The sequence below is a fragment of the Felis catus genome, chromosome C2 (assembly GCF_018350175.1).
Source record: "Felis catus isolate Fca126 chromosome C2, F.catus_Fca126_mat1.0, whole genome shotgun sequence".
Taxonomy (NCBI): Eukaryota; Metazoa; Chordata; class Mammalia; order Carnivora; family Felidae; genus Felis; species Felis catus.
The window spans coordinates 6,459,838-6,480,602 of NC_058376.1; the positions used below are offsets into that span (position 1 = coordinate 6,459,838).

The window sequence follows — 20,765 nt, forward strand, 5'->3', positions numbered from 1 at the left end:
TGTTGTCTAGCTTGTTTGTGTAGCACAGTTGAACGCCCAGTTCTGAAGTTAACAGTATAATTGTTGTGTTTCCTTAGAATACTTTCGTAGTTTTGTTTTTTAAATATTTGGATAATTGATCCACTTGGAATTTATCCTGGTCTATAGTCTGACGAATAGCTTCCAGATTGCTCTACGATTGGTAAATCATTTATGCTTTGATCCATCGTTTCCCCAACTGTTTTGAGACAACCCTTTATCTTAACTCTTCTAGTAAGGGCCATTTTGGAGTTGATAATCTATTTTTCCATTGGTCATTCTGACCCTGTACTTACCATGCCCCATAGTTTTAATTATTGAGGCTTTGTGATAAGCTTTCATATTGGTAGGACCAACTCTTCACGCTCTTCACTTTCTCTTTGCAAAAGTTTTTCTCTTTATTCTTGTTTGTTAGTTTTGACAGTAATCTTTTATTGAGATTGCATGACATTTACAAATGATAGATCTTATTTTTGTAGGTTATGATTTTTCACTATACTGTCACCTGTATTTTGCAATGGTTATGTTTTACTTAAATTTGTGAGTTGAAATTAACTTTGAAAAACCATTAAACTATGACTTTAGTAGGCACTTAGGAAACTGAATTGTATGTGTTGTTCTTTTTCAGTTTAGCCCAATGGCCAAAGGCTCCCAAAGATACATGGTCTCTACTGGTGCTGATGGGACAGTTTGTTTCTGGCAGTGGGATTTAGAATCCCTGAAATTCAGGTAGGTGGCTCTAATAGTGTAATAAGTTTTCTTTTCAACTTTTTTTTTTAACGTTTATTCATTTTTGAGAGAGAGAGTGTGCGTGTGCAAGCAAGTGTGGGGGAGAGAAACACACACACACACACACACACACACACACATATTCCGAAGCAGGCTCTGAGCCATGAGCACAGAGCCTGGTGCGGGGCTCGAACCCAGGAATTGTGAGATCAGGACCTGAGCTGAAGTCGGACGCTCAACAGACTGAGCCACCCAGGCACCCCAAGTTTTCTTTTTCTAATGTTACAGTTTAGTCTAATGAGATGAAGTCTGATTATAAAGTGAAGTTGTGTATTGTGGTTGCCTTTTTACTTTTTCTATTTACAACATTAGTGCCTTATTGACTGTGTACTGTTTGCAATGTACTGTTTGGATGGTTGGATAGATAAAAGAATCATGTTCTTCTATCTTAGAGGGCACATTCTATGGGGGAAAAAGTGAGATCATATGTGAAACATCTTGAAAAATGTTAGAAGTGTATAATTGGACGTGTAGTCAGAAATTTAGGCAGGATTACTTAAGAGTCACAAGACCTGGGTTGTAGATCTGTGCTGTCCAGGACAGTACCCGCCAGCCGCATATGACTGGTGAGCACTTCACGTGTGTCTGGTGCAATCGAGGAGCTGAATTATTAATTTCAGTTTAAAACCTGATACTTGATTCAGGTATTATAAAACCTTTAAGCGTATTTCAAACAACTTGAGTATGTGAATTAAGGTTTTATGAAATCTGAATACAGATCTGGTGTCTTTGGTGAAGAGATACAGTATGCATGCCGTATGTTCTGGAAGATTTCAGAGATGTGATATGAAAAGAATCTAAAGTTCTCATTAATGTTTTTATTAATATGATGTGATATTTTGGACATATTGGGTTAAATGAAAGAAAACTAATCTTTTTACATTTAACGTGGCTCCGATAAAAATGCAGAGTTACACCTGGGGCTTGCATTGTTTCTGCCGAGTGGCACTGTCCCCTGGTGGTTGTGTTCCCGGTCCTACAGCCTTGATGGCGGGTTCACTTGCATTCTGGGTTTTAGTCCCCTCAGCTACAAGACCGGGGCTGGTAGGTCTGCTCTTGCTGTGTGGTAGCGTTCTTGTGAACATAGGGATTGAACAGTCTTCCAGAACCCATCCAGCTGTAATATTGTATGCAGAGATACTTGACATACTGTGAGGTGCTTCATAAATAAGGTCATACTATTTAAATGTGCTAGATTCAAACCAGTATTCTGAACCCTGTTAATGTGTTACACTAATGAGTTCTAAAACGACATCTTCTTCTTTTCAAGTCCACGTCCCCTGAAGTTCACGGAGAAGCCTAGACCAGGTGTTCAGATGCTTTGTTCTTCTTTTAGTGTTGGTAAGATAACTTTAGTCATTCTTTTTTTCTTAGTTTTATTTTAGCCTTTATTGAATGGCCACAGAATTGCTTAGAGCCTTTCTCAGATGGATAGTAGATGACTTAGGTTTAATCTATGATGTTTATTTAATTAACTTTTTTCTTGTCTTTCACTGTCCCATTCTGCCACTCTCTGATTTTTAATGGCCATCAGAGTCTGTGATAGACGAGCTGGCAGAAGGAGGCTTAAGGCATCCATGTGTCCGTGGTGAGATACACCAAAACTGATTCTCTTTAACAGGCTGCACTGTGTACTTTGATTGTTTTCCACACATCCTGGTGAAATCATTTCCGCATTTTCTTTTCTTACACAGTGAACTTGGGTAGTAGTTTTTCTTTTTAGGCGACGTCAAAGACTTCCCCCCATGAGTCTGGAAACTTGAATGAGTGAACTTGTCTTCTGAAGCGAGGTGTGGGTGTGTGAGGTTCTTTCGAAAGCAGAGCCCCTTTTGTCAGTCATCTTTAGACTAGTAGCACATAGGGTCACTGCCCAGAGTTTGTAAGGCAGTGGGAGATAGTGAATATTTCCGGGTTGAATTACTTTTTAAATTAAAGTCCCATCTGATTCATTTGTTTTTTGTTTTGTTTTGTTTTCAACACCACCAAACAGTTCTGTATCTAGCACCAGCTGGGTGTCCTACAGTTCGTTCAGTACCGTTCTGACACTATCTACCTAAAGAATAGTATGAGATCCCACGGGTGAAGAGCTCAGTCCTACAAGACTCCCCCTGTCCCAGATCATGTTGTCACCTGTGCTCAGACTCATGGGCTAAAGATCGGAGGTTCCCACAACACCCTCCTTGGGTCTGATTATTCTGCTAGAACAGCTCACAGAACCCAAACATTTTACTTACTAGATTTCCAGCTTATTATAAAAGGATGTAATTCAGGAACAGCCAAATGGAAGAGACACAGAGGATAAAGTGTGTGGGATGGGGCACTCTCTAAGCATGCCACACGTCCCCAAATCTTCACGTGTTCACCAACCTGGAAGCTTTCTGAACTCTTTCCTTTTGGGTTTTTATGGAGGCTCTATTACATAGGTACACTTGATTAAATCATTTGTGATCGATTCAACTCCCCCTCCCCCCCACTTCTCGGAGGTCAGGGGAGCCCTCTGATCACACGGTTGGTGCTTCCGGCAGTCAGCACCCCCATTAATGTGAACTTTGTTAATGTGAGCTCTGGTGTGGTTGAAATGGGTTTGTTATGAATATCAAGATACTTTTATCAGTGTTGTCACTTAGGAAATTCCAAGGGTTTTAGGAGCTCTGTGCCAGAAATAGGGATGAAGACCCAGTATGTGTTTTTTATTATAAATTGCAACATCACTCTGCATTATATTAAAGTCTTTATGTAATGAGTTATAAAATGGATCTATTGAGATAAACTTAGTTTTGGAATAAGAGATTTTGCTTAATTTGATACAGAGATTTGGTTTGTTTGGATATTTGTTACAAACCCAAGTTTTTTAACCTTGACGTTTTTATTGCAGGTGGTATGTTTTTAGCCACAGGTAGTACTGATCATGTAATCAGAATGTATTTTTTGGGTTTTGAAGCACCTGAAAAAATCGCGGAACTTGAAAGCCACACGGTAAGTACTCATGTTATAAAATTCTGTAGATTAATTGTTAATATTCCTTTTTAAAAAAAAATTTTTTTTAACCTTTATTTAGTTTTGAGACAGAGAGCATGAACGGGGGAGGGTCAGAGAGAGAGGGAGACACAGAATCTGAAACAGGCTCCAGGTTCTGAGCTGTCAGCGCATAGCCTGACGCGGGGCTCGAACCCACGAACTGAGAGATCGTGACGTGAGCTGAAGTCGGACGCTTAGCCGACTGAGCCACCCAGGCGCCCCAATCGTTAATATTCCTGTTGGTACATGGTCAAATATTGCTAACGAAATTGTTCTTGATTTTAATTTTAGATATAGGAGGGATTGCATGTATAAAGGTGAAGGATATTACTGACAAGTATGTGACAGTGCTAATATTTTGTGGTGGTTATTTCAGCTTTAAGTGACAGTTTGGGTGGGGTTAGTTTCAAGGGGACTACTCCTCTTAATCACACTAATTAAATCAGAATGCTCTTTTATTAATGTATAGTAAGATAGATAGCTCTCAGGATTCTAGAATACTGGTCAGTGGCCAGGTTATCTTTTTTTCCTGTAGGAAGTTCTGTGAAGTTATTTGATAAACAGATCCAGATTACTTTAAAGGGAAAAACATTTTGAACCTAAATAATCATCAAAGTGAATAGGACTTATTTTCAACTGTTAAAACCTTTATGTTTTGATCACTTTCCACATGTGAATTTTTACACAGATGTAATTCATTGTAAATACAGTTTTAAATTTAGAATGAAGTCTTTTTTTAATAGTCTCGTTAGATTCACGTTAGGTTTTTGCACCTAAATGTAAGATACATGTTTGAATGATGAAGCTAAGCAGCAGAGATTCTAGTTCTTGTGCTAAACCAGATGTGTTTCTAGCTCTAAAATGGAGGGGGGTTTTTTGCTTTGTTTACAAATAAGAGGGTTGATCACTTTTCTGTTTGTTTTGTGCCCCCCTCCCCCCCTTTAGGATAAAGTTGATAGCATCCAATTTTGTAACAATGGTGATCGGTGAGTAAGGGTTTTTGTGTTTGTGAGTGGGTTTTTAGGCAAACATACGGTGCTGCATAGTAGTGCAGCTAATACATTGCCTTGCAAATTGCAGGTACTTAGTAGTAATTGTATGAATTGAATGAAATGTGTCTGTGGGGGGTTCGGAGAGGGACACATTAAATGCAAGTGTTTAGAATTGTAGCTTCTACCAGCTCCTATGACCAAAAGTAGCTTTCCTTAACTCACTACTGGCTAAATGTTTGATTTGCAGGAAAATTAGATGTAAAGATAATAAAATTCCTGATGTTTGAGTAGTGAAAAAAAAATCTCTTCTAATCAACCACTGTGATGTGTCATGTGACAGAATTGTCACTTAAATTATATACTCTCTTATGGTCCCAAGTGTCTTTCAGGTGCCTTTCCTAAACTGCAGTTTTTAATACTTTCTCTTGTTAAAAGATTGACATATTTTTACATAGTGGCCAACGTGAATTAGCTTGAGTGTAAAGATGCTAAAATGGAGCTTTTGCTCTTACTGATTTTCCCACACACACACCTTTAATTCTTCCTAGTTATTTTTCCTTGCCCAGGTACTTCTTGCACATTGTCTTCTCAAAACTCCATCTATTTGACAAGCTATTGAATGAGTTTGAAATGTGCATTAACTCCATAGGGCCAGGCAAATTACAGCAAACCAATTTTTCCCATTCAGATAAGTTCTGAATCCCTGTCTTTCGAGATAACACCTCTGCATTTACTTGCAGTCAGAATAGCTACATTAAAAGTGTTCTGGCTTGTGATTTTATGTGTAGTTCTTAGTGGCATGTTTGTGAGCATAAGATCTTTTTCTGAATATTTTAAGGTTCTTAAGTGGTAGCAGAGATGGAACAGCACGGATTTGGAGATTCGAGCAGTTGGAATGGAGAAGCATTTTATTGGATATGGCGACCAGAGTCTCAGGGTAAGTGGAAGCAGGTGCATTGTAATTACTTGGTCCTTCTCTCCCTGGTGGTTGACTGCTGTGTTCAGGGGATTGGAGCCACTTCCTGTTAGGAAGAGCAGTGATCTAAATGAATGGCTACTTCCTGCATATCTGATGGATACATAAGATATGTAAATCTCATTTTTCCCAAAGAATTGATCCTTACATTTATGTTTCTAGTACACTGCCTGCTGTAGGGTAGCCATGTCAAAGGTTTTATCAGTTTTTCTGAGAAATGTTTCACATTTAGTCCTTTGGAAATCCTCTTGTCTGCTTTATTTTTAGTAATTGTAGGGGAAATTAACTCATTCTCTGCTGTGTCTCAAACAGTTCTAATTTGGTTTCAAAATAAATGAGATATTAACATTTTTGTGAAATGATCTGTGGTAGGGAGTGGAAGCAAGATGTATTGGAAATCTGATAATCCTTGTTCACAAACAAATCACACCATTACCATGATTGAAAAATGATCCGTCTGGATACTCAAAAGCACCTTAGTGTGGGAGTGAATACTGTTAGTCCTTGACTGGTTGAAATGGTGAAGGTTATTTCACTATTAAGAGGATAATTTGAAATCACACTCACCTATGAAAAATTATTTTATTAAGCAAAATACGAACATTGATGTAAAAACTTCAATATAGAAAGTTTTACTGAGACAGAAAACTGCTCAGTTTTCTTGTTGCCTTGGAGAGCACTTTGCCTGAAATACCCCCCATGGTGGGAATTGTCTTTTCTCATTTAAAGTTTTACCTCTTTTCAGTCTTGAAAAACAGAGTTTTCTGTATGTAAGAATTAATGGGTATATTCGTTTTAGTGTTCTAATCTTGGGTGATCAACTTGGTGAAGGACAAAATGTCTGTTGGTTCAAAGCTATTAACAGGTGAATGCCTTTTAGTTTAAAGTGAAGCATGGATGGGGAGCCCGGGTGGCTCGGTTGAGCGTCCCATTCTTGGTTTCTGCTCAGGTCCTGATCTCATGGTTCATGGGATCAAGCTTGGCATCAGGCTCTGTGCTGACAGCGCAGAGCCTGCTTGGGATGCTCTCTTTTCCTCTCTCTCTCCCCACCCCCCCCCCCCTTAAAATAAATAAATAAACTTAAAAAATAAAGTGAAGCATGGAGTCTTTGCCTTTACTCCATTTTGCCTCTTATGTTACACTTTTCCCTGACCAATCTAGTTAGGATTATTCTCTTGTCTGTGTTCCATTGTGCTTATATAGAGGGATACTATGGGATACTTCTTCCATATTCTTTTTTTTTTTTAATTTTTTTTTTCAACATTTTTTATTTATTTTTGGGACAGAGAGAGACAGAGCATGAACGGGGGAGGGGCAGAGAGAGAGGGAGACACAGAATCGGAAACAGGCTCCAGGCTCTGAGCCATCGGCCCAGAGCCCGACGCGGGGCTCGAACTCACGGACCGCGAGATTGTGACCTGGCTGAAGTCAGACGCTTAACCGACTGCGCCACCCAGGCGCCCCAACTTCTACCATATTCTTATGGTGGTTTTCTTTAATTACAATGTATGTTTGTGGCACAAGAACAGACACTCAGATCATTGGAACAGAATAGAGAACCCAGAAATGGACCCACAAAGGTATGGCCAACTAAGCTTTGACAAAGTAGGAACGAATATCCAATGGAATAAAGACAGCCTCCTCAGCAAGTAGTGCTGGGAAAACTGGATAGCGACATGCAGAACAGTGAACCTGGACCACTTTCTTACACCATACACAAAAAGAAACTCAAAATGGATGAAAGACCCAACTGTAAGACAGGAAGCCATCAGAATCCTTGAGGAGAAGGCAGGTAAAAACCTCTTTGACCTCGGCCGCAGCAACTTCTTACTCGTCTCCAGAGGCAAGGGAAACAAAAGCAAAAATGCACTACTGGGATCATCAAAGTAAAAAGCTTCTGCACAGCAAAGGAAACAGCAAAACTAAAAGGCCACTGACAGAATGGGAGAAGATATTTGCAAGTGCCATATAAGATAAAGGGTTAGTATCTAAAATTTATAAAGAACTTCTCCAACTCAGCACCCAAAAGACAAATAATGCAGTGAAGAAATGGGCAGACGACACGAATAGACACTTCTCCAAAGAAGACATCCAGATGGCCATCCGACATATGAAAAAATGGTCAGCATCACTCATCATCAGGGAAATACAAATCAAAACCACAATGAGATACCACTTTATACCTGTCAGAATGGCTAACATGAACAACTCAGGCACAACAGATGTTGGCGAGGATGTGGAGAAAGAGGATCTCTTGCACTGCTGGTGGGAATGCAAGCTGGTGCAGCCACTCTGGAAAACAGTATGGAGGTTCCTCAAAAAGCTAAAAAAAGAACTACCCTACGACCCAGCAATTGCACTACTAGGCATTTATCCAAGCGATACAGGTGTGCTGTTTCGAAGGGACACATGCACCCCCATGTTTATAGCAGCACGATTGACAATAGCCGAAGTGTGGAAAGAGCCCAAATGTCCATCGATGGATGAATGGAGAAAGAAGATGTGGTGTATATGTACAGTGGAGTATTACTCGGCAATCAAAAAGGATGAAACCTTGCCTTTGCAACTACGTGGATGGAACTGGAGGGTATTCTGCTAAGTGAAATTAGAGAAAGATAAACATCATATGACTTCACTCATGAGGACTTTAAGAGACAAAACATGAGCACAAGGGAAGGGAAGCAAAAATAATACAAAAACAGAGGGGTACAAAACATAAGAGACTCTTAAATATGGAAAACAAACTGAGGGTTGCTGGAGGGGTTGTGGGAGGGGCGGTGGGCTAAATGGGTAAGGGGAATTAAGGAGTCTACCCTTGAAATCATTGTTGCACTACATGGTAACTAATTTGGATGTGAATGAAAAAAAAAAAACTAAAAAAAATGTTATGTTTATAATTTCTTGGGATGTATTCTCTGATTTCAAACGCAGCTAGGCCTTACCTTATCTCTGTGTATTACGAGCATATTTTACAGAGAGACTTTGCATGTCCTGTTCATAAAGGCTGCAGATCATTGCAGGTGTTCGTGTCCAGGCCTTTCTTGCCAAGAGAGCCTGTAGGAACCGCCTGTAGGCACTGTAAAGGGATGAGTACAGTTTTACGTACAGTTAAACAGATTGAATAGCTGTATGTCAGGCACTTTTCTAGGTGCTGGGGATGTGAAGATGCTTTCCTTCTTTCTGTTTTCCTAAAATTTCTTGTCATCTTCTCTGGAGAGAGAAACAACTTTATTGCTGATAGGGCTTGATGTCAGGGGAAGGGAATAATAGAAAAGGGAGAGAGAGAAAAAGCTTTGCCTTTATGAGCAGTGGTGGTGTCCTAATATCTGCCTTCATTCAGACTCAACTGTTTCTAAGTCATCCCCTCCCTGTCCCATTTTTGCCATAATCTGTTTATAGATAATCTGCTGTGGGTCAGATGTGTATCGGACATATGATGATGTATATACATGAACTAGATTACTTTTTGCTATTTTCGTATTGATTGTACCATTCAAATGAATTTACACATTGTGTGTTTTTTCATAGGGACTTATCTTTGGAAGAGGAAAGGTTTATGAAACCCAAAGTAACAATGATAGCTTGGAATCAGAATGATAGCATTGTTGTCACAGCCGTGAATGATCATGTCCTTAAAGTGTGGAATTCTTACACTGGACAGCTGCTTCATAACTTACTGGTAAATAGTTTTTATACAATATAACAAATCAGGATTTTTTTTGAACTGTAATCTGATTTTTGAAAGTATAAAATTAATACACAGTATGTTCCATTGATATTATTAAATGAGTAGAAATTTGTGTTTATACTAATATATAAATCACTGTCATTAACACATTTTTAAAAGCCCTTACGTACTACGGCAATACGGGTTTTTAATTTGAAAGTTCAAGCTTGCGAACTCTCCTTAACTATATGATTTTGTTGAATAAAGGGACATGCTGATGAAGTCTTTGTCTTGGAGACACATCCCTTTGATTCCAGAATTATGTTATCTGCAGGACACGATGGCAGCATATTTATATGGGATATTACAAAAGGCACCAAGATGAAACATTATTTTAATATGGTAAGCGAGGTGTATCTTCACGTATGCTTGCATTGCTTTCACGTGTCTGGATTATGATGGTTGGCCAGAAACTGATCTGTGTGTTTCGGCAGTTTATATTTCTAGCAGTCAGGATACTTAAACACTAATAAATATCTGACAGCCATATGTATTTACACTCTGTGTAACTGGGTCACATGAAGGAAAGATTTTCAAAAGCTATTAATTTAGCTCTCTATATGTGTGAATGTGTTTGAATTTGTTTAAATTGGCAAAGTTATGTTCATTGTATATAACTTTTTCACTAAATTTATTGAATACTTTGTAGTAAAAATAATAGTAAAGTCATCTAGGAAATCACAAACATTGTTGGGTTTTTCCAGCCTTTTTTCTTTTTGCACATGGAATATTCTAAAACCAAATTAGGATCCTATTACATATTTTTTAGAATTTCTCATCTACAACCACAAGATAGTTACCAAAACCAGCAAATTTAACATTGATAAAGTAGCATTATATAATCCATATTCAAATTTTATCAGTTGTCCTAGTAATGTCTTTTTAGTTATATTTTGCCCCCTTGAAACAGTGTTTAAATAGTTCAGGATCATGAATTATATTAAGTGGCTGTATGTTTCTAGGTTTCTTTTTGTTTTTAAACTTTTTTTTTTTAATGTTTATTTTTGAGAGACAGAGCATGAGTGGGGGAGGGACAGAGAGAGAGAGGGAGACACAGAATCCAAAGCAGGCTCCAGGCTCTGAGCTGTTAGCACAGAGCCCAGTGCGGGGCTGGAACTCATAAGCTGTGAAATCATGACCTGAGCCAAAGTTGGATGCTCAACTGACTGAGCCACCCAGGTGCCCCTATTTCTAGATTTCTTTATTCTTCAACAATTCTTCCTTCTTTTTTTCTATTTCCCACGTTGTAACTTTTTTGATGAGTACAGGCAAGTAATGTTACAGAACATCTATTTTTTTGTCTGATGTTTCTTCATGATTTGATTCTGTTAATACTTCTTTTTGGTGGTGATAATTAAAAAAAGTTTTTTTTTTTTTAACATTTACTCATTTTTGAGAGAGACAGAACGCGAGTGGGGGAGGGGCAGAGAGAGGAAGATACAGAATCCAAGGCAGGCTCCAGGCTCTGAGCTGTCAGCACAAAGCCCAACGCTGAGCTCGAACCCACAAACCGTGAGATCATGACCTGAGCCTAAGTCGGACACTCAACTGACTGAGCCGCTCAGGTGCCCCTTGGTGGTGATAATTTTAAATATTTGGTAAGGTGGTAGTTCCCAGGTTTCCCCTTTATAAAATAGTTGTTTTTCCTCTTTGTAACTATTAAACTTATTTTTTCAGGAGGTATTTTGGGACTCTCTAAATATCCTATTCCTCATTAAATTTTCACTTACAAACATTAGTATTCAGTGCTATTTTTTTTTTTTAATATACCAACATAACAGTTATTGGATTAGGAGAAACCATGGCAAGTTACTGTGTGATTTGGAACATGAAAATAAGTATTGTGAATCCCTGAACAGAAATAATTAATTGACCAAATATCCGTTGCTCTTACCAGACTCTGAGTAACATTAGCATGAACAAATGCATAAACGAGTCAGTAAACAGATGATGAACGGGTTGTGCTTTCCTCATTGTGAATAGTGAAAACTGGTTCAGTTGTTGAGGGTGAGTGAGGGCCCTTAGATCAGTAAGGCTGTCCGGGGTCCTGCAGGAATAGCCACACCATGAGTGATGGTGTTTTGTTTTTTACATTTATTTATTTTCGAGAGACAGACAGAGTGCGAGCAAGGGAGGGGTAGAGAGAGAGGGAGACACAGAATCTGAAGTAGGCTCCAGGCTCTGAGCTGTCAGCACAGAGCCCGATGCGGGGCTGGAACTCATGGACCGAGAGATCATGACCTGAGCCGAAGTCAGACGCTCAACCAACTGAGCCACCCTGGCGCCCCCGAGTGATGGTTTTTAATGGCATTATTCTTTCCATATTTATTAGTTGGCATTCTTGCATAGTTTTGTAGTCTTTTTTCATTTTACGTAGAATGTTTTCCAAAATCTTAAATGTATTTAAAGAATTTGCAGTTGTATTTTTGATTCTGACTTCAGCCTTTCTCAGAAAGTTCCATATGTAGTGAACTTAACTGTTGTTGAGTGTTTAAGTGGTTTTTGAATATCCCGGTCCATGGCTGCTTATGTAGATCCGTGATTATTTCCTTAGGGTAAATTCTGAGGGAGTTATTGTGTAAAAGAGTTTCTGTGTTGTTAAGACTATTGACTGATACACATGTGAGATGTTTTATAAAATTACTGTACAATTCATATTGAGTTTCAGTTCAAATTGTAATTCATTTTGGAGGCAGTCTAGTAGCAGGGTAGATAGATGAGCGGTTCTTAGACCTTTGATTGAAGGCCATCTGAGTCCATGTGTTTTGTGTTTTTTAACCTTAAAATTTTATTTCAGTATGTTTATTTTGGATAATTCTTGACAAACAGTTATATGCATTATTATACTTACTACCATAAAATGCACTTAAAAAACTCAAACAGTATGGTTAAACTGAACATGTGTTACTAGGCATCTCTGAAAATTACATCTCTGTGGGTTTGAATTATTGGAAAAATAAGTCTTTCCAGCAGTTTTTCTGTGGTCTTAAAATTTATAGGTGGCTCTATTTTCTTAATTATTCTTTAAAACTCATTAAGAACATTACTCCCTGAGGGGCACCTGGGTGGCTCAGTCGGTTGAGCATCTGACTTCGGCTCAGGCCATGATCTCAGTTTGTGAGTTCGAGCCCCACATCAGGCTCTGTGCTGACAGCTCAGAGCCTGGAGCCTGCTTCAGATTCTGTGTCTCCCTCTCTCTCTGTTCTTCCCCTGCTCACATGCTGTCTTTCTCTCAAAAATAAATAAAGATTTAAAAAAAAAAAACCAAAAACATTACTTCCTGCATTTAACTCATCAGAACAGAAAACTACATTAATTCAGGTTTTAAGCAGAATATAAGCTAAACAATTTGTGAGCCAAAGAAGTCTCAGGTGCGCAACAATGATCTTACTTTTGGTGAGACACCCACACTTTGCTGTGTATACAGAGTTCTTCTTACCTTCACTGCTCAGCTGAGAGCTCCCAATTCTCTGTTAGATTACTTAGGATTGTAAATTACTGACATTACAAGATTTCATGAAATAGATAATAATCTTTAATGTGACATTGAATTGCTGTGCAATTGAATTGCATTGAATTGCAAAATGCAGGTTGCATTTTGTCAGGAATCACTGGAGGATTCTTCAAACTACGGGTAGAAACCCAAGTCTGGCTTACTCTGCTTAGATAGGTTGGCCTGCTCAGGAAAACTTCCTTTTCAGCAGGTACCTTAGCAAAACTTTTGGTGCACTTAGGTTTCCGCGTATGACAGGAGAGTAGCTGCCAACATCTTTGACCTATAAGCCAGGGGTCCCTACCTCTACTTAGACTTGGAGGTTCCAGGCCACGATGCGAAGTGGTGCCAGGGTGTGGGTTGGGCTGTAGAGGTGTCTCCTCGAAGGACTGTGTGGGTGAATCTCTATTCCTGTGTTTTCACAAAAAATTAATAGAAAAGTATTTCTATACCATTTGTTCCTTTTTAGGTTATGAGACAACACAAATTTGTGTATGTATTATGTGGATACATAATAGGACAGTGCCCTAAATAGCCCAGGAACTTAATTTTTAAGTTTGTTAGTCGGTGCCCATTTGCGCGTGGTATAGCAGTTGTGCTTCTGATTTTCAAGCAGGTATTTGGGCATGGTGTAAGTTTGTTTTGGCAGTTAGTGGGTGGATGGTTCATCTTCCAACACTGATCAAACCTGGCATAAAGTTTACTTATTAGAAAGTTACAGGCTCAGACAACAACCATGCATGCAATAGCGATATGCTGTCAGTGAAACAACTCCTCTAACTATAAATTGGTAGTGCTAACCTAATATAATTACAGTTGAAGAGTAAGAATAAAAATTTAAAAGCAGTCTGTTTAAGGCAACATTCATGATGTAATTGGAGCATCCTTCCTGAAATTTGTGGTAGTTTGAAATGAAGTAGGTTTAGTTAGGCATTTATATGTGCACCTTTGTGACTTGGTAGGATTACACTTTTGCATACAGTGGTCAGACATCTTAGGGGAAAGTTTAAACTCCAGAGAAGTACTGATTTTAGTTCATGAATACCATACTTCATTGATCTTTAATCATTTATCTTGTGGGTTATTAGTCAGTAGCCTTTTGGTATGTATTGAAACAGAAGTTTATGAAATTGCTTGTCATTTTCACTTCTAAGAAATTAAAGCCTTTACTTCGAATTGGCTTATGATCTTTCATTCTGTCATTTTGAGAACTCCTTGGAATACCTTTTGAGATATTTTTCTAGGCTAGTGGAATCAGAAGTGAATTTTATTTTCTGAAAATACATGTGCTTAATGCAAAATTTGTTTTTAAAGATTTTCTTTGAGAAGTGATGTGTTTATAGCAGGAAACTGGCAGCAAACAGTTGATAAAGCAAAAGCGCTTGTACAGAATTGGTTATAACCTTTTCTCTCTGCTTCCTAGATTGAAGGACAAGGACACGGAGCTGTTTTTGACTGTAAATTTTCACAGGATGGACAGCATTTTGCCTGTACAGATTCTCACGGACACCTTCTGATATTTGGGTTTGGATGCAGCAAGCCATATGAAAAGGTATTTTGTTTTTTATTTTTTGGTAGCATTTTTAACCACTTAAAAAATGTTTTCATTGCAGTGTAGTTAACATACAGTGTCGGCTACATTAGCTTCAGGTACACAGAGTAGTGACTCAGCAGTTCTGTTACGTGCTCATCAAGAGAAGTGGACTCTTAATCCCATTCACTTACTTCCCTCATCCCCCGCCCACCTCCCGTCTGGTAATTATCTATTTGTTCTCTATATCAAGAGTCCGTTTTTTGGTGTGTCTTGAAAAGGTCATTCTTAATACTTTCTTACAGTAGTAAAATAAGTAGTAACGGTATTTTGAAAATGGGTTAGGTGTATTGATTTGGTTTCCAATTATAAATTGGTTTTTCAGATTATAAATGTTTAATATTTGTATTCTTTAACATATATAAACCCCAGAATGTCAATCTGTAAACTTCTTTTTTCAGATTCCTGATCAGATGTTCTTCCATACCGACTATCGACCACTGATTAGAGATTCTAATAATTATGTCTTAGATGAGCAAACTCAGCAGGCTCCTCACCTTATGCCTCCACCGTTCTTGGTAGATGTAGATGGAAATCCTCATCCAACTAAGTATCAGAGATTAGTGCCAGGCCGAGAAAATTCCGCAGATGAACATTTGGTTCCACAGCTAGGCTATGTGGCAACAAGTAAGTGCAAAGTCTTTTTTTTTTTTTTTTTTTTTTAATGTAAAAAATAGTATACAGAACTCATGTACTTTCAGATTCACAAGTTACTATTTTGCGATATTTTATCATTCTGTCTCTAGATACATATAATTGTTTTTAACCATTTGAGACTTAAGTTGTGGACTGCATGTTCATTTATCTCTAAATTGTCAATATGTGTTTTCTGAGAACACAGGTATTCTCGTATGTAACCATAGAGAGTTACCAAAAGCAGGATATTTAACACTGATACAGTATTAAATACATATACACAAATCTATTGTCTGTAATCAAATTCTGTCTGTTATTCTAATATCTCTTAAAGCTTTTGCTGTTCTCCCCTGATGTGGATTTTAGTATGGGACTGCACATTAAATTTATCATTGATAACGTTCAGGTTGTACAGTTTTTAGCAGAATACAGAATAGAATAAATGGTGTAGCCTTCCTGGAGCATCACGTCAGGATGCTTGCTTCTGATTGTGTTTTGTCCAAATGTTGGGGTAATGTTGTCTTTGAAAACTTGGTTAAGGTGGTGCCTGCCGAGCGCACTTTCTCCACTATAAAGAAGAAATGTGTGGGGAGATAGGAGACAAATAATCAGGTCTGTACTAAACTTTACCCATAAGTTTTAGGATCCTCTGATGGTTTCTGCCTGAATCAGTTGTTGTTATGAAGGTTGCAGAATGGTTGTTTCCTAACTCTGTCGTCATTGCATCTACATTTTATTAGCCTTCCTTTTATATATTTACGTAGTTCATTAAGTTTTAATATGGACTTAGGGGTTGTTATATAGTGGATTATAATCCATAACGGCCATTATTTTGTTGTTCATAGTAATTTTAGATTTGAGTGTCAGAGTCTCAGGCTGAGTGTTGTTCCCTTTCTGAGTCCTTTGAACACTACCTTACTTTCTGGCACAAGATGTTTGAGTCCCATCTTATACTTTGCCTGTCCTCGTCAAGGGCAGAGTTTTTATTTTGTTTTTTTTTTTTTTTTTTTTTTTTGTATCTGTTCCCAGCAGTGTCTCCATACAGATGTTATTAAGCAAAGAAAAAAATGCTTATGTTTTGTTTGGACGAGGATTGATTTACTAAAAGTTAATCACCAGTTATAGTTAAGGCTAAGACTTAATGTAGATCGCTATATGTTTACTGTTTCAAATGTTTATTTTTTGTTAGTTTAATTGAAGTATAGTTTACATACAATAAAATTCACCAATTTCAAGTGTACAAGTCAAGTGAGTTTTGGCAGATGTTAAGCAGTCACGTAACCACCACTACAATCAGGGTCCCCAAAAGTTCTGTTGGACTTATTTGGAGTCTTCTTGTCCTTTGTAATGACTGTTCTATTTTGTCACTTTAATTTTGTCTTTTTAAGGAATTTTATATAAATGGAATTGTGCGATATGAAATCTTTTGTATCTGGCTTCTTTAATTTAGCATGGTGCCTTTTTAAAAATTAAAAAAAAATTTTTTTTAATATTTATTTTGAGGGAGAGAGAGAGACAGAGCACGAGGGGGGAGGGGCAGAGAGAGAGGGAGACACAGAATCGGAAGCAGGCTCCAGGCTCTGAGCCATTAGCACAGAGCCCGATGTGGAGCTTGAACTCAGGAACTGTGAGATCATGACCTGAGCTAAAGTTGGACGCTTACCCGACTGAGCCACCCAGGCACCCCCGCCCTGCCATTTTTTTTTTTTTTTTAATGTTTATTTTTGAGAGAGAGCATGAGTGAGGTAGGGGCAGAGAGAGAGAGGCAGACATAGAATCCAAAGCAGGCTCCAGGCTCTAAGCTGTCAGCACAGAGCCCAGTGCAGAGCTCGAACTCATGAAATCATGACCTGAGCCGAAGTCGGACACGAAACCGACTCAGCCACCCAGGCACCCCAGCATGGTGCCTTTTTAAAAATTTTTAAAATTTGAGGCGCCTGGGTGCCTTGGTCTAGTGTCCGGCTCAGGTCACGATCTCACGGTTTGTGAGTTCAAGCCCCTCGTCAGGCTCTGTGCTGACAGCTCAGAGCCTGGCACCTGCTTTGGATTCTCTGTCTCTTTCTCTCTCTGCCCCTCCCCCACTTGTGCATGATCTCTCTCTCAAAAATAAACAAATGTAAAAAAAATTTTTAATTTAAAAATTTTATCTTTATTATTATTTTTTTTAAATTTTTTTTTTTAACGTTTATTTATTTTTGAGACAGAGAGAGACAGAGCATGAACGGGGGAGGGTCAGAGAGAGGGACACACAGAATCTGAAACAGGTTCCAGGCTCCGAGCTGTCAGCACAGAGCCCGACGCGGGGCTCAAACTCACGGACCACGAGATCATGACCTGAGCTGAAGTTGGCCGCTTAACCGACTGAGCCACCCAGGCGCCCCTTATCTTTATTATTATTATTATTATCATTATTATTATTAATATTTTTGGGGTGGGGAGAGAGAATGTGTGCATGTGAGTGGGGAAGGGGCAGAGAGAGAGGGGGAAGAGAGTATCTTAAGCAGGCTCCAAGCTTAGCATGGAGCCTGACACAGGGCTCAATGCCACAACCCTGGTATCATGACCTGAGTGGAAATCAAGATTCTGATGCTCAACTGCTCAACCGACTGAGCCACCTAGGCGGCCCAGCATGGTGCTTTTGAGATTCATTTTTGTTGTTGCACATATCAGTTGTTTGTTCCTGTTTGTTGATAGTACACCACTGTATGCATATACCCTCACTTATCCCTTTACTAACATTTGACAGACGTGACTTTTTTCCATTCGGGGTTATTAATAAGGAGTGCTAAAATATCTATCATGTGGGTTCGTCTTATTTCTCTTTTTGGTTCTATTTTATATATATTTTAAAGTTCTTTTATTAGGTGCAGACACATTTCAGATTGTCCTCTTGGTGAATTAATTCCTTTATTATTATGAATTGTTCCTTTTTCCTTGGTAGTATTTCTTTTTTTTTAAAAAAAAAATTTTTTTTTTCAACGTTTATTTATTTTTTGGGGGACAGAGAGAGACAGAGCATGAATGGGGGAGGGGCAGAGAGAGAGGGAGACACAGAATCAGAAACAGGCTCCAGGCTCTGAGCCATCAGCCCAGAGCCTGACGCTGGACTCGAACTCACGGACCGCGAGATCGTGACCTGGCTGAAGTCGGACGCTTAACCGACTGCGCCACCTAGGCGCCCCGGTAGTATTTCTTCTTTTGAAGACTATTTTTTTGTTTCTGGTTTTGTTTTGTTTTTAATGTTTATTTATTTATTTTGAGAGAGAGCGAGAGCGAGAGCGCACGCTCATGAGCCAGGGAGGGACAGAGAGAGAGGGAGAGAGAGAATCGCAAGCAGGATCCACACTGTCAGTACAGAGCCTGATAGGGGCTCAAACCCATGAACCATGGGATCATGACCTAAGTTGAAATCAAGAGTCAGATGCTCAACTGACTGAGCCACCCAGGCGCCCCTATTTCTTTGTTTTGTATCAATATACTAATCCAACCAATTTTGATTAGTATTGTCATGGTGTGTCTTTTCAGTTTTTATAGCCAGTTTGTTTCTTTATATTAAAACCGATTTCTTGTAGGCACCAATCCAATCTGACAACCTATCTGTTAATTGAAAAATGTAGACCATTTACGTTTAATATGACTATTAGCATGGTCAGGGTTAATTCTCTACCATTTTGCTGTTTTTTTCTCTTTATCCTTTCTGTTCTTTATGCCATTCTTCTTTTTTTCCCTGCCTTGTTTGAAATTGATTACTTTTTAGTATTTCATATTATCTTCACTCATTAATGGCTTACTGGCAATACTTGTTTGTTTTAGTTATTTTTAATGGTTGCTGTAGGACAAGAATTGCCAGTGTGTGATTTGCAGACCTGTAGTTTTATCCATGACCTTTTTTGTGGGGTCTTCAAGTTCACAACTATTTTCATAATAATATGGAAATATCAGTTACCTTTTTTTATAGTGTTGACATTTGCACTGATGATACAGAGGCAGTGGTGTGTAAAACTTCTGGCACCAAAGCACTAGCAGTCACTGTATTCTTCATTGTGTTGAACACACGTTTAAATATTCTGAGTTTTAAAATTGGAAGTATGCATTAAACAATTCTGCTGTGTATTCTGAAGTTTCTTTATTCAGGCTGTTGGGAACATGGACTATTTCCAGCTCAGTGAGAGCTCTGGGAATTTTTGGGGATACTGCTTTTTCATGTTTTTTCCCCTAGTATGGTACAGTTTTACCCAGTGTGTGCACATATCATTATTTAGTCAAATAATCGATTGAACCTCACTGTACATCTCTGAGCTTTCTGTAGAATTCATTCTTCTCTGATGTTCAGCCCTGCGTATTGTTGTCTTTCCCTCTGCTCCCAAGCTCTGATCTCTGTCTCCTTCACTCAGTGAGACCTCTGGATGCTGTTTGGGTTTCCTCTTCTGGAAGCTGCTTCGAGGCTGTTCCCCGGAGTAATCAAAAGGCTAGACTCCATTGTTTATCTTCTCTTGGGGATTGCAGTCCTGTGTATCTGTTGTCCAGTTTCTGAAAACCCTTGTTTTTCCAGGGTTGTTGTACTTTCCAGTGGATGGGCAGTTCCTGTAGCACATAAGCCTTCATGTTAATATTTCAGTGTTTGAATAGCATTATGCCAGCTAGAAACAGTTATTCTGATGATATTTGCCAAGTTATATATAAATATTCTGTACTGTGAAAGAAAAGTTATATAGACTATGGGATTTTGCAGGGAGGAGGAGAGGACTAGAAGTCTCCTTTTCTATTGTTTTCCCTTTGGTTCCGTGTTGTGTTCTTAGGAATCTTTGTTCCCAATTCAAATTAAAATCTTTTTATCTTTTTAGATTAGGGCTCCTCTTTTTCCTTTCTAGCTCATGTTTTGAAACTATTAAAAAATGTTAGTGGTTTTAAGACAGTCTTAGTCACGATATTTAACTCTTGTAAGTTCTTTATTGATTGCCGTGGTAAATGGAGATGTTATCCATGAGATATAAGGGAATCTAACTCAGGTAGTAGGATGCAAATAAATTGCCAGATCCCACAACCATCTTACACTTTTTATCCATTAATACTAACTGAACCTGTTAGGTGAAAAATAAGCAAAGGGGCGTCCGGGTGGCTCGTCATTTGAGCCTCCAATTTCGGCTCAGGTCACGATCTCACGTTTCACGGGTTTGAGCCCCTTGTTGGGCTCTGTGCCGACAGCTCAGAGACTGGAGCCTGCTTCGGATTCTGTGTCTCCCTCTCTCTCTGCCCCTCCCCTGCTTGTGCTCTGTCTCTCAAAAATAAATAAAAACATAAAAAAAGAGAAAAAATAGAGAAGCAAAGACACTTAAAAAAATCTGATTTTGTAGTTGAAGAATTACGTGTACTGGCTATGCTAAAAGCATAAAAGAGCACCTAAAAGAGCAACTTCAGCTTAGCGGGAGAGGCGGGTGTAGTATAGCTGCAGTTTGTTGAATAGTATTACTCTTTTTGTTTTATTTAAAAAAAAAATTTTTTTTTTAACGTTTATTTATATTTCA

General features: G+C 38.6%; 1 protein-coding gene across 1 annotated transcript in view; it reads left to right on the plus strand.

The window, feature by feature from the left end:
• BRWD1 (bromodomain and WD repeat domain containing 1) overlaps nt 1-20,765 on the plus strand; it is a 130,736-nt gene that overhangs the window by 39,462 nt on the left and 70,509 nt on the right. Inside the window, exons 9-17 of the mRNA XM_023238732.2 lie at nt 647-747; nt 2,078-2,148; nt 3,683-3,783; nt 4,771-4,811; nt 5,656-5,754; nt 9,322-9,472; nt 9,728-9,862; nt 14,437-14,565; nt 15,006-15,231. Coding sequence (XP_023094500.2) covers nt 647-747; nt 2,078-2,148; nt 3,683-3,783; nt 4,771-4,811; nt 5,656-5,754; nt 9,322-9,472; nt 9,728-9,862; nt 14,437-14,565; nt 15,006-15,231 — 1,054 coding nt within the window. The remainder of the gene's footprint in view (nt 1-646; nt 748-2,077; nt 2,149-3,682; nt 3,784-4,770; nt 4,812-5,655; nt 5,755-9,321; nt 9,473-9,727; nt 9,863-14,436; nt 14,566-15,005; nt 15,232-20,765) is intronic.